At 34.6% G+C, this 19,351-nt stretch overlaps 1 protein-coding gene across 1 annotated transcript in view; it reads right to left on the reverse strand.

Moving 5' to 3' along the window:
- The window catches only part of GBE1 (1,4-alpha-glucan branching enzyme 1), a 288,440-nt gene that overhangs the window by 22,422 nt on the left and 246,667 nt on the right, over positions 1-19,351 (reverse strand). The window contains exons 13-14 of the mRNA XM_061192975.1: positions 17,088-17,272; positions 15,321-15,451 (exon numbers count right to left, since the gene is read on the reverse strand). Coding sequence (XP_061048958.1) covers positions 15,321-15,451; positions 17,088-17,272 — 316 coding nt within the window. The remainder of the gene's footprint in view (positions 1-15,320; positions 15,452-17,087; positions 17,273-19,351) is intronic.

The following is a 19,351-nucleotide window of genomic DNA, read 5'->3' on the forward strand; positions in this document are numbered from 1 at the left end:
GCAGAAAACAGTAGGTACGAAATTCTAAAGAACTGTGAACAAACATCTGGCAGTATAAGAACAGGTGGTAGAAAACAAAAATAATTTCATGTTTTTAACAGTCTAAAGATAACCACCCAGCACAGGACTTGCCTCAATGTTCTAACATAATGCTCCCCTTTCTATGTTTCATGAATTGAATTTTATTTATTGCCAGCCACAATTCACAAAATCTTAGGTTATGGCTGTATAGCGTCTCAAATAGATCTGTCTCTCTATTTTATAAATATAGTTAAATTATACCTCATTTATTGTCCTGAACCACAGAAATGGTCATAAATGATAACCTTTAGTTGCTCTCTCTGGTCTCTTTCCAAATATAGAAGTAGCAAAAACTTGTGATGTGTTGCTGTATGTTTTATGGATGTATACGTGTGTTAGAGTGAGGCGGGTGTGTGTGTATCTGATTTAGGCATTTCTATCTTTAGCTCTGTCATCTAGAATATACAATGACTTAAAAATTCACCAATGGAAATGGAAATGATATTTTCATTATTTGTTTGAAACTATTATAGGGCAATGGACATTTATGAGTATATTACTTTCAATAGACAATATCCATTTAGCTTTTTGCTCTACCTAACTTTAATTTTAAAAAAACTCCCCCAATATTATAATATTTCTAAAATAAAATTAAAACAGAGGGTAAAATAAAAATAAATAGGAAATTTACTACTGAATGTAGTCAAAGTATATTTTAAATGTAATGAAAGGCAAGTGGAACTTCCCTTTAAGGGTACAATATATTTTTTAAAATTTTTATTAGTTTATGTTAAAATTTTATTGTCCTTGTAAAAAGCAACAACTTCAATGCATGAGCTACACGTGCATTCAAGTTTGTGAACACTGTTTTCATTAAAAGTTTAAATGACAACCACATGTTTTAATTAAGTGCAAAACAAAAGTATATTTCTAGTATAATTTAGAATGTGCTTGTTTCATCAGTAGGTTTCTAATTTTAGCCTAAAAAATAAACTCCAATTCCTGCAAGCTTACTTCCTTAACTATACATTCTTAGAAATTGTACAATGCAGAATAACAATAAAGTAAGCTCAAAGGATGAGGGGCTCAAGTATAATCTACCATGTTAATTAATGGATTGCTATGCTTTTAGAAATGCATTTTCATGCAAATTATTAGTTCATTCTTAGGCACCAAATTGAATAATTTAAAATATTGAGCACTACATATTTCTCTATGCAAATAGAAATATTATTCTAAATACTTTACAGAATTCTTTGACTAACCTAATTAGGAACTTTTCTTTGTCCTAGAAGATTATATAACTTGAACTAAAAAATGTCACTGTTTCTCAGTAACTCAAGAAAGGAAAATAAGGAAAAAATATGCCCACACTTCTAGACTAACCTCCCTCTAAAATTGTTGGTCTTTGTCTGTGCCATTAAAGATTATTACCCAAGGAACTTATAAATTCAATTATTTGATGAAGCAATAGCAATTATTTAGAACTGCAAAAGAAAAAACACCAATTTTTGTACATCTTTTAAACACATACTTTGTCATCAAAATGAGTTTTGACCATGCAGATGCAACATTTTTTACAAACATATTGTGCTTTTGAACTCAAAATAATTTTGACATAGGCTATAAAGAAACGTCTTCACCCAAACTTACTCTAATACATCCTTTAATAGAGTCCTATGCAATGTATATATAAATGGAAAATATAATTGGATACTTCAAAGTTCCTGAAAAATGATGACAATTAGCATAAGTAAGCATCATCTAAGCTATTTCATGCAGACAGACAAGAATAGGAGAAAGCATCCTAAAACAGTAAAATACAGTGGGTGCATGGCTTTGGGGTCCAACAATTGCATTCTAAACCCGATTCTGCCAATTACCAACTGTGTGTCTTCCAGCAAGTTACTGAATTTCCTGGAGGCTCAGTTTCTCATTGGTAAAACGGAGGTAATATATCAGAGGGTTGCTGTGAGGAGTCACAGAAGCAACGTACATCACATGCTTAACACAGTGCCCAGTGCTGGGAAAAACGCTCAAGTTATTAGCTGCTCTTTATATTATTATTACAGACCCTGGACCATTGAAACTGCTGTCTAAAGTGATGAAAAATGTAAAAGTAGGTCGATTTACTTTCTTACTTTTTACACCCAACTTGGCCTTTTCTTCCTTTCTGCCCTTTTTTTCCATTCCTTTCTCCCATGTCTTTGTTCTCACTAGAATCTAAACACTTTTCCTGTTATTTAAATAATCTGAACATTGAAGTTTGATTGGACAGTACATTGAACTATTTGAGGACTACACACTTTTTAAAATTTTATGAATTTGCTTCTGAGAAAGATTGAGAAGCCTACTCTGAACATCCTAACTGAAAAGTAAACACTTCCCCACATGCTCTTGCATTTGTCCTGATTTTTCAACACAGCATTATCAACTTTTATCATCCTATAAATTTAATTATTATATTTTCTCTCTTCCTTTAATTAAAATAAACCTCTATAAGGGAAATATGTCTTTCTCCATCCCCCCTCTTCCCCACTACCTGGGACCTAGATTAGTACCTGGAATATTTATTGAGTAGATCTTCTTTTCATTATTTTCCTATGGCAGTATCCTCCTTGGGTTTTGATCTATGCATGCTCTTGCTAAACTTTAAGAAATAATTTAACACTACTTTAGTCATAAAAGAACAACCTTGATTTTCTTCCCTCATTTTATAGAGTTAATATTCCAGATCCGTACAATGTAACTTCTAACACAATCCCATTTCATTATCTATAAAGTTTTACTTGGACATTTTAAAAGATTTTTTTCCCTTCTTTTTGGAACAGTCACAACAGTTAAACAGATGCATGTCAGCTTGAAGCAATTAATTCTCAAGTGAATAACTCTGATTGGTATGAGCCCTGGAGACAGACATTTTATATAATCCTTAGTTGAAGTGGATAAATGATTACATGTTTACTAAAGTCGACATATACTCAAAGACTTGTATTATCAACTTGACTGGTTAGCCTTCTTTATACAGATGACTGAAGTTAAGCATTGAACATCAGAATGACTATGAAAAATCATATATATATGATTTTATATATAATTTGGCAAGGCCAGGATATGCACTTAGGTATAATATTTTCTACACTCTACCACCATCTGCCAGTTAAAGTCTGCAAAGTAAATGAACATTAAAATACTTAAACATTTGAAAGCGTATTCTTTTAGTGTTGGTAGTAGAAACATCCTTTTTCTTTATTTGAAGTCAAAATTTATTAGGAGTAATGTATAGTCTATATTCTTCTTTCTCTTTTAACTTTTAAGACCAAATAGAAAATCTAATACTTTAGGGCTTACTCAGTGCTTCAGAAAGGTAAATGAGAAGGGGCTGAGCTAGCTTTCCTTGAGAAACTGTCAAGTAAAGCTTACAGGAGTATGTGTGTATGTGTGTATGTGTGTGTGTGTGTGTGTGTGCGCACATGCATCATTACTCCCAGTCATTCCTGAGCACTTCTGGGCACACAGTCAGTAACTATCAAAACTTTACCTAGATTGATGATTGTGAGGAAGAAGATTCAAAGTAAACATTTCTCCACAGGCACCAAAAAAATTGACTGAGAGAGCTTTAAACACACATACACATGTGATTGTTAATATATACATTTTCCAGGGGTATAATAAATCTAGTATAGTAGTTTACAATCATCTTGAAAACAATCATATTGGTTTAATCTTACTAGGTAGATGTGGAAAAGAATTACACAAGAAAAGAGTAAAGCTGCTAAGTTATTTCTGAAAAGTGCATTTTTGTACAATTCAAAACAAAATGAACCAATGTTTTGGCTATGATAGTCAAATATAAAGATGATTTACATAATTGAAATGAGCAAAAATTATGGCACATTTTGGATCAAATTCTATGTAGACTTAATTATTTACTTTTATAGTTATTTCACAAATGTTGAGTTTTATTTAGACTATCTAAATATTATCAAACTTCCAAAGTGATGTGACTACTATGGTCATAAAAGAGTTAACCAAATCCAGTAAGACAATTCTGTATATCCCTTAGGTAAGTTGTCTGAAGCTGTCAACAAACAAAATATCACCAGGAATAAATTTCCTACATTCAAAATTATTAAGGCAAAAAAAGGAAATATATACAATTAAATGAAAGAAAGCTGATGATAGCAGGACGCTTCTCTTTCACCTCTTTATAAAGTGTTCTTTATTCTATGGGGTTTTTAGTCCCCAGACTCTTTATCCTCTAACATCCTTCAGCACCTAGCATGACACTTTCCCAATCTGCACTTGAAGCTGAAATATACTTAGATTTATATCCTGGTTTAACAAATATTTGAGCAGTCATCTTTTTCCTTAAAAAGTCATTTTACCCCTTTAAAGTAAATATGTTTGTTTTAAAAATACTCCAGCTAAATTGATCTGTGTTTGTGAGTGTCAGAAACTAGGACAGTGTAACACTGCAAAAAATGACATTTAGTCAGAGACACCATTAACTTTTACAAAGAGAAGCAGAGAAAACAAATAAAATTATAAGTAGTTAGTGAGACACACTTTACCTATTTTAATGGTGTTTCTACAGGGCAACAAAAGGTGAATTATCTGGTGCCCAAGTAAAAAACTGTGCTGGACTTACAGGAACTAGATTTAAATCACATTTATTCACTTACTAAGAATATGATCTTGTGAAAGTTATAAATCTTTCTAATGCTTATATTTAATTCGAGGATAAAAATACTTGCCTGACCCCATCACTAAGATGATGCGAGGGCAAGATGAGTCAATATAAATAAAAGTATTCATACACTGTCAAGTGTTATGCAATTTAACTTTTGGTACTAATTTGGAAACCATCTCTAAAATACATCTGATCCAACCAATTCTACTTAATTGAATAGAACCAGGTCATGCTAGAGTTCTTCTACCTTTCAAAAAGCTATGATTCCAGGTTGCTCAGTATTTCCTAACAGTCATTAAACATCACAAAATTTCACTTAGTGAATAGGGGAAGACCATGGTAGAAGGGGCAATTAGGGATCATCTTCACAGAGCTACAGCTGAAGTTATGAGCATGTGTGAGTTCTTCAAGGGAAAAGAGCAAGAAAAAAGAATAAATGATTGGGTTTGGATCTGAGGGGAAAAAAGACAACACAAAGAGTGATTAGAGAAGAAAGGGAAATCAAGATAGTGGTGCAGCATGTGGAGAAAGTGGAGGTAAGGAAGAAAGGTGGGCCAATGGTGCAAGAATGAGGAAAAGATATAGCAGGGAGCAGAAGACTTTTAATTCCACTACTTCGGAAGGACAGAAATCATTTTGTAGTGGTGAAATGGGGAATAGGAAATGAAAAAAGAAGTATGACAAGAGAATGTAGGCAACAGAGAGGATTAGTATCTACTCCTCTCATCCTTTCTTTTCCTTCCTTTTATTATCAAATTTCTAGTGCATTTTTAGAATAATGATAATGACAGAAATTATGACCATCACAGCTAACAGGTACTGAGCTTATAGGATGTGCTGGACACTGTTGCCAAGCCTTTCACATGCCATTAACTCATTTAATTCTGACAATAATTCTACAAGTAGGTGTTTTAAAAATGAGAAAACTAGGAAACAAAGAAATTACTTTCATGAGTAAGTGGAAGAGATGGAACTTGAACCCTCAGATGGTGTTACTCCAGAGCCCATGCTCTTAACCACTATCCTAGTAAAAAGAGCAAATTTCTCAATGTTTACAAATATAAGACCCAGAAATACCTACTGCCATACAAGTTACATGAGTCTTTGTGAGATAAGAATGTTAGGGTAAGAGAACAAACTGAAGAAAGGAATGTTTCAGAATCAGAAAAGAATGCTACCACAGAGAAACTTATTTTCCTTAGCTGGACAAAAAGGAAGAGTGTTAGAAGGGAAGGTAGTAGAGTGAAATTGACTATTTCCCTAAGTAATAAAGAGCTTATGGGGGAAAAATTACAGTAATGGTTATAATTTTACAAAGAAAATAATCTTCTGTTTTAATTAATGTTCCTATAATAAATGTTAATTGTGTGCCAATAAAAGGTAATATGACTGCACTTAAGTTATCTATTAATTAAATAATTTTACTTAATAACATAATAAAAAATGCTTTCCTTATTCAACAGTTGGTGTCATGTAACTACCAAAAGGATGAATTAGTTCCACAGATAAATTTCACAAATAAAATAGGGATTAATTAGGCATTTTGCCATCATTTAGGATAAGAGATACCACATTAATAGAATTAGAGATGGTTCTTACACATGGTTATAACTGAAACCACTGTTTCCAAGAACACATTGTTCATGGCTTTACTTTTTCCACTTTTCTCTGGAGAGACACAACTTTCTTTTGGTTGTAGCATCCATATATCCTTAAGAGCCCTTAAACAGTTATAATGAACCAGTAATTACATAATGGCTTAATTTTAAGAAATCTTCTGGAATACTCAGGTACCATTTTCAAATATAGATGAAACACTGAGCCCTCAATTTGACCCTGTGAGATTCTGAGTTAGAACAGCTTAACAGAAAATGATGAAAATAAAAATATCTCACTTATAGAAGATCCAAACAGCTTTCTCGTAGGCAGGATATATTCACTGAAAAAAAAAAAAGGTGGGGGGTGCTAATTTCTACAGAGATCTAGAAGGAAAAAGTAATTTAACATTCAATATATTAGAAATTTATTTTAGATACTGAATGCTCTATTTAAAAAAAGCTGGCATCAGATATAAAGGTGATATGTATAATTTATTTTTCAAAATAAAAGAGAACAATCTGTTCTGGACTAATTAAATAAAGGACTATTTAAAAATAAAGTTTAGATATGAAATCTTTCAGGCCGGTGTTTTCATTGTGGGTTTTTCCTTCCTCTATAGTTTGCAATGCTATTCCCTAGGAAAGGAAAAAGTTTACTAAATGAGATAGTGAATGTAAAGTGCTTGCAGCACGCAAAGCATATAAGTTTGTAATAGATAGTAGATCTTATTATGAAAGTCTGTTCAGCAAGTATTCTGACAGCAGATTGCACAAATTTAAATTCTACAAAATCATGATGTATGTTATTGATAATATTTTATCAACTTTTCCTTTCTACCATTTAATTAAATATCTGCTCTAAGGGAAAAGCAATAGATTATAGAAATCTTTGTGTTTTAATTACTTAATTTTGAACAACTTTAAGGGCTCTTCCACCATTAGAAAACTGTATCTTCCATCTATCCGTCCATCCATCCATCCATCCATCCATCCATCCATCCATTCATCCATCCATCAATCAACAATTTAGCTTTATGTTTACCTCATATATTCCAAGTAAAGATATAATTGCTAATATAAGAAAGATAGTCTTGCCATGTATGTTGGAGTCAATTGCCATATAATAGTACCTCTTTTCACAAACTGGTAAAAATACTTATTCTAGGAACAAATGTTTTCCTCCCATTAACGACACAACTAGTAGGTGAGAATGTCCTGTTTTTATAGCACACAATAATATTTCTAATTTCTGTTTTCCCCAGAAAGACAAGAAATAGAGGAGCGAAATCTTGACTGAGCTATTGTTAGATGAATTTCTGGAACCAGAGGAGACTATCACTGAGCAACTGAGCTATGAGCCAAAAACAGAAATGCTGTTGAATGACACTGAATAGCACTCAGCTATTAAAAAAAAAATCTAAAAACATTTGTGTGTAGTAAGGGCTCACTCATTATTCATTACTACCTATAGTCCTATGAATATATATTAAGCCAATCTAAAAGTGTTACAGCAGTTGCAAAATATTTTTCTTACTTTGTGATTCATCTCAAATTCCTGAGTAGAAAATGAAGCTAAATCATAGGCTCTTTATTGCCAGTGGAGGTGGGGTGTATACGTTTGTCATTATCATTAAATCACAGGGGTTTCTGGACAGTGTTTGACAATGAAAAATTACCAAAAGTACCTCTAGGTAATGAGGTAATGTTTAAAAGTATTACTTTCACCTTGAAACTAAAGAAGGCTAACCAAGGCCATGAGTGTACATCCATTTTGAAGCTACAGAAACAAAAGGAGGACTTATATTAAATATAAAATTGTTAGTAGGATTACCTGTCCCCATTCGCATAAAAAGAGCTTCATCACTAAATGGACACACCGAGTAAAAGCGCTCTTGCGCTCTCTCTCTCTCACATACGCGCATGAGGAAAAGAAACATGCTTGCATGTGTTCAAAGTCACTATGTAGATCTTTTATGAGAAACCCTTGTACTTGTTTTTTTTTTTTTTCTTTAATTTTTTACCAAAACATCTAAGCCTGGAAAACTAAAAAGTTAAGCTCTACATTTTTAGTCCAGAAATTAACCTTTACATATAAAATCTTGATAGAATGTGGCATCTAGCTAATCCTAAATTAAGTCCTTTGTTTTTATTTGCTGCATAAAGCGTAGATTCTAACAAACACAGACTGTTATATAACCACGCTTCAAAGGCTTCTGTAAACTAAGCAACTCACAACAACATCTCTGCCTTCAGCGATCACACTTCAGTGAATCATCCAAGTGACCTTATATGCTCATAAGAAACTCTGTGTACAGGTTGCAAATGTCAGTGTCTGAATTTACATTTTAAAAAGTACATCTTTCAGCAGTTTAATGAAAATATTGCAAAGATCTTGAGTCAAATCCAACTATTTACTCATCTGTTCCCTTAGCTTTAAATATTTTTGGCCTGGATTCACATATTCTTCACAAGCCGTAATTTATGATTATCCCTCTTAACATTTCAATACCGTAACAGTTTGAAAAGCCATTTGGAAAGGGGGCTGCTATAACACTATTATTCTCACCCCACCTCAAAAGCATGCTGACAAATAATTTGAAAACATCTGTTACTAGTGTTGTTTATGCTCTCAGAGTGATAAGAATCTGTACATACCAAGACACATACCTTATAAATGAGCTGTGAGGGCTTAACATTTACATAAATATTTTACAATAAACTTAACTGATGTGATGCATCAGAGGGTTTCACTTTGAGCAAAGAACTACGGCACGTTTATATTCTCCAGAATGCAGAGAAATCACAATAATTGACCTGAGGCAATTATTTCATGTTTTGCTTTAAAAAAAAATTTTTTTTTTTTTTAGTTCTTTCTTTTGGATGATGGTGACAGGGGTCACGAGCAAGAATTTGTGGGGAAAAATTTGTAGAGGGTGATGGTGAGATACTGTGGGAACCTGACGAGACAGACGTTTGTGCCATGAAATTGTGTATAATTTTCTCATGCTACTTATTTTCCCAGAACTATATCAAAATCATTTTGAACATTACAGAAATAAGTCATCATCTCTAATACCACTATTGCTACCACCAGCAACTAAATGCACGCACCCATGAATGGCAGAAAGGGGCACCGTGGTCGAACAGAAAGAACATGGGCTTTGTAATACACTGCTCAACCTTCACCAGCCTGTGCTGGAGGGAAGTTGGATAGTTACTTAAAGGCCTAGTTTCCTGATCTGTCACATGAATCTAACACAACCTACCTTACGGGGCACCTGGGAATGTTAAACTACATACTTAATAAAAATGGCTAGCAAACAGAAGGCCCTCAAAAGAGGGCCCCTTCACCCATGCTCTCCCCTACGTCACTCAAAATGAGGCAGCATCATTTGTTTTATTCAAAATGGATTAGAAAGAGCAGTTTGCCCTTAGGGGATAGCAGTTTTCCTTTTGATTCAATGCTGATTTGATAATGGTCTAAGTGAAGAAATGTGACCACAGAAATACAATAATGATTCTGATACTATAAAGGGCATTATGCTTCTTTCTTTCTCTCCAGCTAAACAATGTAAAATCATAAGCAAATATACCACATCAGGAGAATGCATTTTATCTTCCTGAGCATGTAACCTGCCAGTACATTGGGTCTCAGTTCTGCATCACCCACATTGCTATCCACTGTATGAAAGAACGCTGGTGATTATTACACTGCAGATTAGTGGCTAAAAAGACAAATGGGAGACAGTGCACAGGCAAAGCGTTTTTATTGTTGCTACTTTTTTTGTTTTCTAGAATATGGCTACAGATTCCTTTTGCAGAAACGATACTATGTCCTTTAGCAATCACCATGAAGACCAGGTTCAAAACCTTAGTAATACAAAGCAGACAACCCTCTCAGCTTTCCAAATTTATCATCTTATTTTGAAGTGACAGCTAAAAGCATCCTTAAAGCGTTGCTTCTGTTCTGCCTGGCATTGCCCCCAAAATAGCTCCCCTTACAACAGTTTCTTGGGAAGACAGTCAGCACATATGCTACACAGATCTGAGTGAAAGTTGATGTCTTGCTATTTGATATACAGGATACACAGGTTCAAAAATGGAACTGCTCAAGAATTCAGACATGCTGCCTATTGCAGGTTTATATTTCATAGTGACAGAGGAAGTTCAAATGACTTCTTTAGAAACTTTAAATTTGTTCTGGTACCAAATCCTGCTTTTCTGGGAATTAAAAATTTGATGAATTTCTTGACTTGATTAATACATCCAATCTTGCCTCTGTGGATCCTTCACAGAGAAAATCTGTATTCAGTTCACTGGCTCAGTAGTTGGAAATACCAGTGGCATAGAAGAACACTTTGGTAAAGTCAGAAACTACAGCACAGAAATCCCAATGTTTTTGTACTTTCTATACCTGAAATGATTCTATAATGCTGAACTACAATGTTGTTTAAAGGTATAAGAATAAAGTCAGAAAGATGAAAGACCAAAAAGAAATGAGACTTGTAAAATGCTAAGGATAGTAAAAAGAACTGTTAAAGCTAAGCTAGAAACAACAAGAAGCTGAAAGAAGAGATCTATCTATTGCTTAGGGAAGATGGTACGATCATAACATTAATACCCTAGTGCTCTTGTATCTTCTCTATTAATAGTTTAGAGACAAAAAATAATGTTTTTTTATGTTCAATGTTAAATTTGGGATTTTAGCTAAATTAGCTGAATCAATAAAGAATAAGGGAGATAGGACATAATACAAATACACATAAAGAAAAGCTAAAGCTTTTAATTTGAAAGTGAATAAAATATGAGTGAAAAATGTGATGGCTGCCAGAAAAGCTGATGTAACTTTAACTCCGTTAATGAGAGAGCAGTCTCAAGATAAGAGGAGGTAATGGGGCACTCTATATCATACTTGCCAGACCATATCTGGAATATTCTGCTGTTAGTTCTGGAGACACAATGAAGAGGAGTGTGAACAATGCTGGGCAGATTTTGATAAGAGAGACATGATGGTAACAGGTCTGGAAAGTATCACAAGAATCTATTAAAGAAACCAGAGGTATATTTGGTCTGGAAGAGGGTAGACTAAGGAGAGGTGGTACTGCGAGGAACAAGTTAAATGCCTTTTTGATTTGAATAGCTGGCATATAGAACAGGCATTGGCCCCAGAGTACAGAATTCATGCATTTACATTTAAGGCTATATTAAAAAAAACAAAAAACAAAAAAAACTTGAATTGTTTACCTTGTGAAATAGTGAGATTCCTAAGACTGGAAAGTGTTCTGATGTCTGCTATGATTTGTGAAGGAGTATATAGGTGGGATTTCTGCACTGAACTGGGTCATTGGAGTATAAAGCATTTCAAAAACCAGAAGTTTTTATGATTTCAAGCTAGGAGTTAGGGCTGGCAGTATTAATATAGCTAATTAGAAAATATGGTTTAAGGTATGTTGGAAATGCTCTCCTGCTTTCCTTTCCTCAAAAAAAAAAATCCTCATTATAAAAAAAAATTATTCTACTAGATATCTAGTCCATTAGGTCTTCCATACTTTTGAGTATTCAAAAAGACTGTTATTAAAATGCAAATGTCCTTAGAGGAAGCAATAACATATAGGAATTAGTTACAGCTTGTTGACAGAAAGACAGGAATGAGAAAGGCAGCAAGAGTAAATAAGGTCCAAGTGGGCACAAATCTGTAGAAGACAAAATCCTTGTAGTAAAAGAACCAAACAATATTTCTTCAAGGTTCTCTTAGAGACTCAACAGATGACTAAGGCTGCAACTATGACTTCTATAAAGATATGGCCCAATTTTGCAAGATCTGTATATCATTACAACATTTAATGAGTACATTTTCTGAAATGAGTCATTAATGTAAAGCATTCAGTATTTATTAATATAGAAATTTTCTGTATAACAGGTGCCTATGGGCGTTTAAACAAATTGCTAAATTTCAAAAGATTCAATTTGTGGCAAGGTTTACCAAAACCAAACTAGACTTTCATGTACAGTGTAACTTTGTATCATTAAACAAAATTAACTTTTGGGGTGGGTTTTACTTAGTAAAATATACTATGTTACTATATATATTTTCATTTAATAATATTTGTTAAATTACACAGACTTCAGATAGGAGATCAATGCAGCTTGAGCCAAGATTTTTCTCCTAGACAGACATCATCATTGAAATTCCATGTATTTCCATTTGTCAGTGATGCTAAATTAAATTCATATTTTCTATTCCCCAAACTGGTTACTCCTCCTTGCTTTGCTGTCCTCAGTCATAATACTACTACCATTCTTCTCACTCTTCAAAGTGAAACCTTGTATCTTCTTTTCTACACCCCATGTCCAAACAACTGCTGAGTCCTTTCACTGCAAGAAAGCGCTTCATATACCTCTTTCTAGCCTATGGACATTACTTTAGTTCATACCCTAATTATCTTTTACGTGTACTTCCATTTTTCATAATTGATATCTGTACTTCCAACCTCTCTCCTCATAAAAGCTCTCTAACACCCTGGATACATGAGAACTTTTCCAAATGCATACATTCTTATCAAGTAGCTCCCTGGCCCAAACCTTTCAGTGACTCACTATGAAACTATAGAAAAAAGCCTAAACTAATTAATAAGGCATTAAAATATTCTATTATGTGATGGCAATCTATCTTTTCAGTTTTATCTCTGAGTACTTCTCCCTAGGGTCATCATTCTCCAGTTAATCTATGGTACTGTCCATTATCTAAGGATAGTCTATGATTTCCAACAGCTGGAATAGCCTTCCTCAGTTTTTTCTACAATTTTATCCATTTCTCAAGGTCCAGGCTTAAAGGTCTTTTCTTAATCAATCAATCGGTCCACCAATCATCTCTCTCTCTCTCCCTCCTCCATCCAGGCTTAAAAGTCTTTTCCTTTTCAATCAATCAATCAATCTCCGTTTTTTTTTCTCTCTCTCTCATATTTATTTATTTTTCTTTTACTTATCCTCTGTTAAACGTGAGGATAAGTTTGTGGAACATTCCTGCCCCATCCCCTTTACTGCATTATGCCTTACATCTTAAATTGGTTTTGTACATCTCTTCTTCCCCACTTAGGGTCAAGGGCAGTACTTAACAAACACTGCAATAGATCACAAGTGTTCTGTAATTGCATTTTGGTTTGATAATAATCAAAATTATGGTTTGATTATATGACATTATTAGATATAGCAGGATTTAGTCTAGGGGTATTACTTTAGCAGTTTGTAGCTGAGAAGGCTTATGTATGAGTTGCTATATGTCTAGCATCTGTTTGCATTTCTTCATGGAGATGGTGAGAACATTTGCCTCCTGAACAGTACAGCTCTTCTTTAGTGCAGACAACCTCATTACACTGATTTCCATTGTCTGAGCATTCTCTGTGTTAACTGGGGCAGAGTTAGGCTATTAGTCACAGCGATAGCCTTCCCTCCCAAATGCTCTGATGTCCTGTGGGATGGTGATCTGGGAGGGTTGGGGTAGAAGACAGGGAACATCCTTCACGACCCTCAATGTCACTGAGCAGCACAGGTGCCACAGGCTACTTACCAGACAGTATGGCCCTTTACTCCTTACTGCCAAGAAACACGCTGTCTGGGCAACCACTTCACCAAGGAGGCCACTTCCTGGAGCCTCAGGGGTAATTCCTGATCATGACGATAGCTACTCATGACGATAGCATTCTCCTCCCTAGACACCTCTCTGGGGATATGGGACTGAATTCTGGTCAACGGGATACAAAAGGAAATCTGCTAAAGTGACTTCATTCTTGAAAAAAGACACAAATCTATTTGCCTTTTGTTGTGTCTGAAGGTGACATTTGGAACCATGGCTGTTGTCTTGCAACTCTACCAGGTGCCAGCCTTTGGACACTGCTGGCACCCTGAGAGTTAAAAGCAGAAAGGCCAACGGACCAGGGAACTTGATGATACTGTCACAGTGCTGGGGTCCCCCTGCCTCAGGGCTTTCATTGTTTGGCAAAATGCATTTTCCTTATTGTTTGAGCCAGTCAAATAGGGGGTTTCTCTTACTGTAGCTAGAGACACCCTGACGCGTAGGACTTCATGTTGGCATCCGGCATCTTGCTCAGGTGGCAGACATTAATCACTGTTAGGGCTTCAGGGGAAGAACACATTCTTTCTACTGCCTGTTTAAAAATCTGTGCTGGTTTGTTGCTAGATCCTGAATCTGTCGCTTTTCCCCATGGATTGGGTAAGCCATAATCTCTTTAAAATACACAGCAGGTTTCACTTTGTAACAATGATCACACTTGCAATTATTAATGTTTGTCTTCTTCACTAGTTTAAAAGCTCAATGAGGGCAGTGACTGTATCTGCCAGGAAATTCCTGTATTTCCAGCACCTAGCACAGGGCTGGCATGCAGGTGTTCAATAAATAGATGCTTAGTAAATATCTGTGAAATGAATGCATGGACGAGTAAATGAATGTACAGACAATATCAAAACATTCTCCCTATTATTTCCTTTGCTTACACCTCCCATGCCCTGATTCCTTACCAATTCAGGCCCACAAAAGTGAGCTATGTCCTGTATTTTAGGAGACAGGAAAAAGAAAGGGGAAGGAAGCTATCTTTACAGCTACTGTCTACTTGCTCACTCAGTGGAGAGGGGGAAAGGAGACAATTCTCAGGGGCGACTTACAAAATATTTTCATAAAGAGAAACAACAATTATCTCCTATACTATTAATAGTATATTAATAGTATATTAATCCTATACTACATATTGGATTAAAATATTACTTAATAAAATGTTAAAACTCATACTTTTTAGAGCCAGAATGGAGTTTAGGGTTAATTTAGTGTAACTGAATTAAGCAAAGATTTATCAACTATTTTAAGTCCCTCATTTTTCAGATGAAGAAACTGAGAGCTACTGTCACCAAGATCAGCATTAGTTTTTCTGATGCTCTATGATGCAATAAAAAAATTGAATGCAGACAGCCATATTCATTGGCAACAAAAAGGATATTTTCCTGGCACTGTCGTTCCAAGTCGGTAATCAGTGTAGCTGTTGCTTGGATGAAAGTTGAAAACAAAAAGAAGGCCTGCTCTCTCAAAAGCAATGATCTTATTGGTTTCATGCTCTTCACTAACATGGGCCTGTAAGAATTAACACACATAATACATTTAAATAATACCCAGATGCTGTTACAAGTAAATTCTTTACTTTTTTTTACAAAAAAGTTGTTTTTGTCTTTATTAACAGTCTTGTTAGTTATTAAGCCAAAAATGAAAATTCTAGCATGTTATATTTTTTGAACATGTTGCAATCTTGCCCTATCAAACTCTAGGCCAACAGCAGTCTCAAAAATTGCTTAAGGAGTATAAAAATCTCACCAGCAACTTGCTAACTTCAAACAAAGCACAGACAGAGGATTAGAGTTTTGGCTTAGGTTTTAGGTAAAAATATAGCACCTGTGCTATACATAAAGCATCTGTGTGTGTGTGTGTGTATGTGTGTATTAGATCTACTTACAAGTGAATTTTCTTTAAGACTTTTGTTTTAGTCCTTAGATTAATGAGGTAAGGTATATAAAATTACTTTTCAAAATATGATGTAACATTGTTATTATATCCAGATTTCTGAAGTTGCAGTTTTCTTAAAAACTTTACATTATTGCACGACTTTGTCAGATTCAAAAACAACCAAGGGTCCTTCACAGTATACTTTTTTTTTGTCTAATAATAGAGAAAGTCTGAAAAGGAATTACAACATCTACAAGCTCTCTTATTTTATACACCACATTTTACAGTAGGTAGTGAGAAGGCTTTGTTCTTTCAACCCTACCCTTTTCCAGCCCCAGCTCTGAGAGGACTCATTTCCATGCATGTTAGCAGCGCCACTCTTGGTAATTTAGAAATGTGAGCTAAGGCTCTAGAGCAAACAGCATGCCTTTTGGTATTCAACATTGTTCCTATTGAAAAGGAGCATCATTTTGCTCTCTCTTCTGGAATCAGCGCTACTAATAAATGCGATTAGGGCGTTTGTGTCATGTAGCCAATCTTACTGAAAATATAAGTACCTTTGTTCAACCATTAAAAAAAAATCAGAGACACCAAAGTAAAAACACATCAACAGTAATTTCAAACAGCACCAGTAGAAAGTAAATGGATTATAAGTAACACATATTATATGCTAATTTTTGCAAGGGAAAAAAACCACTGTATAAAATCTGAACCTGTTAATTACATTTTCTAAAACTTATTGAAAACTGAGACTTTAATTCCAGAGGAGAGTCAGGCTCATGAAAAATACAAAACAGCACGCAGGTATAATGGCATCTATTGAAATGACAAGTTAAGAGACCAGTAAAGGAAGGAAAAAAAGGAATAAAGAAATCTCCATGTTGTCAAAGCAGTTTCTTTATGACAGCATAATTATTTATATAAAGAAAAATAGTCAAAACAATTAAGATATTTCCACAGCAATTTCCAAAGTGGATTCCATGTGGAGCTTTTGTCATTTATTTTAACCAAATGAAATAAAAATTACTAAATTTAAACAACAACGACAAGCTAACCAGGAATGGAAGCAGAGAATTATGTTTAAGATTTTCATTATCTATTGGGGAGACTTCAGTAACATGTTTTGACAACCTGAAGTATGTCACAGGGCACTACACACTGAATAATAAAATGCTGTTTAAAAGATCTGCATATAGATTTAAATCAATTGCCATTCTAAGCATGTACAACACTGGTGACTAAAACATAACATTTAGAGTAAAGAGCTTACCTGTGGAGCTGAAAGCCAATGACATCTTTCTTCCAATTTATTCATATCCCTGTCAAAGTTATTTAGGAACTTATAGCGGAGAAGGTCATCATCAGTTAAATGAAACTGCCTTCTTGCATAATGGTAGCTCTCATTATTTCCTTTTCTTGGGAAGTCTAACCATTCAGGATGCCCAAATTCATTACCTGCATTTGAAAACAAACATAAACATCACCTGGTAATATTAATATTTCTTATTAAGATAACTTAATAATTGTATGTTTTAAAGTCTTTGAAATCAGTTTAGGTTATAATTTACTATAGCTGTGCCCTATAAATGATGCACAACCCTGGCTTAGAAACAGCATAGTCTAGCATGCAGTACCGACAGCATTTGGACTCTAAAGCCCAGGGCACAGTTTTAGCCTGGTCACACATTCCTTGTTCTACGTCTCATTTTCCTCATGCACAAACTGAGAACAGTATCTCTGTCATACTTCTTATTTCATCTCTGAAATAATCTCTGAAATCTCGGGGTAATTTTTGAGATCTCTATTTCTATAATCTCTGAAATCTGTACAACGCTTTGCAATTTCCAAAGGCTGTATGTACATTATTTTTTGATCCTCGAAGGAACTCTCTATTATATCCATTTCACAGATGAGAAATCCAAAGCTCTAGACAGTTAAGGGATTTGCCCAACCTCACATGAATAATAACTAGAAAAGCAACCGTTAAAATTTAGTTCTTCTCATTAAAATCCAAAGTTCTTTCTACCTCATCACATCAGGCAAGTACGTTTTAAACTTCAGGTGCTACAGAAACCCAAGTCATCACTTTTATTATTCATTTTCCCCATCCCTTTCTCAGATCCATGTGCCACCATTAGACGTATATCTTTAATTTAAATGTGTGTGTGTGTACGGCTGGGACACTTCGTTGGGAACCCATTTGATATTATTTCTCATTATAATGATGAGAACCAGAAACCCGATACACTTTAAAAATGAAATAAAATAATAACACCTACATATTATACATTCTTCCTTCTGAAAATCAAATTTAGATATTAGTGGTCTAATAGACTGGCTCCTATTGTTTTCCCCAGGTTAGATTTCTATTTTATGGCTTCTTTTTTTTCCTCCTAAAAATTAAACACTACTTTCCAAAATTTACTGACATTTGCCACTTAAATGCTGCAATTTTCTAAGCCACAGATTTCTCCTTTGAGTTGGAAAGTACCGTAGCTGATACAAGTGTGTCCTACTTTAAGGTAAATAGTTGCTAAGTGAAATAAGTCAGACAGAAAAAGACAAATACCGTATGATCTAACTGATATGTGGAGTCTAAAAACAACAATAACAGCAACCAACCAGCAAACAAAAAACAAGCGCATGGATACAGAGAACAGACCAGTAGTTGCCTGAGGTAGGGGTGGGGGGTTGGGCAAATGGGTGAAGAGGATCAAAAGATATAAATTTCCAGTTATAAAATAAAGATTAAAAAATATGGGGATGTAAGGTACAGCATGGTGACTATAGTTGATAATACTGCATTGCATATTTGAAAGTTGGCTAGGAGAGAGGATCTTGAGAGTTGTCATCACAAGAAAAAAAAATTTTTGTAACTATGTAGGGTGATGGATCTTTTAACTGGACTGACTGGATGATCATTTTGCAATATATACAAATACTGAGTCATTGTGTTGTACATCTGAAACTAATGTAATGTTATGTCAGTTATACTTCAATAAAAAAGAAAGGCAGAAAAGAAGCTAGCATATTAATATTCTAATAAATAAAAACTAACAAGCTATGATGTGATTCAAAATGATTTACTGTAGAGTTGCTTTAAATGGTAAATTCTGCTAAGAAACACTGCAATTTACATTTAACTTTTCAGGACTACAGTCATCAAAATAAAAATAACATCCAAATATGTCTGTAGCAGCTTCATAAAAATTAAAGTGTCTGCAAAAATTTTCCTTAATTCGAGTATTTCAGTCTAAACAATATTTCTTATATTGTTGTCTGCTGTATGACAGAGGAGGGAACCAGATTTCTAACTCCGTGGGCCTTTATTTACTTTATGGTGTCTTAAAGTGATACGGGAACTTCCCTCTGCTACACTTAGGAGTCCTGCCTAGGTCTGGAGCCTGATTCACATCAGCCCATGGTGAACCCATGGCATAGCTTGCTCCATCATCCATTCAACCAGCAAAAAGATGCACCTCCAGAATTGTAGTCCAGCATATTCATTGCTGATAATGAAGGTACTGCCAGTCT

Source organism: Eubalaena glacialis, chromosome 6 (genome assembly GCF_028564815.1).
Source record: "Eubalaena glacialis isolate mEubGla1 chromosome 6, mEubGla1.1.hap2.+ XY, whole genome shotgun sequence".
In the NCBI taxonomy this organism is placed as follows: Eukaryota; Metazoa; Chordata; class Mammalia; order Artiodactyla; family Balaenidae; genus Eubalaena; species Eubalaena glacialis.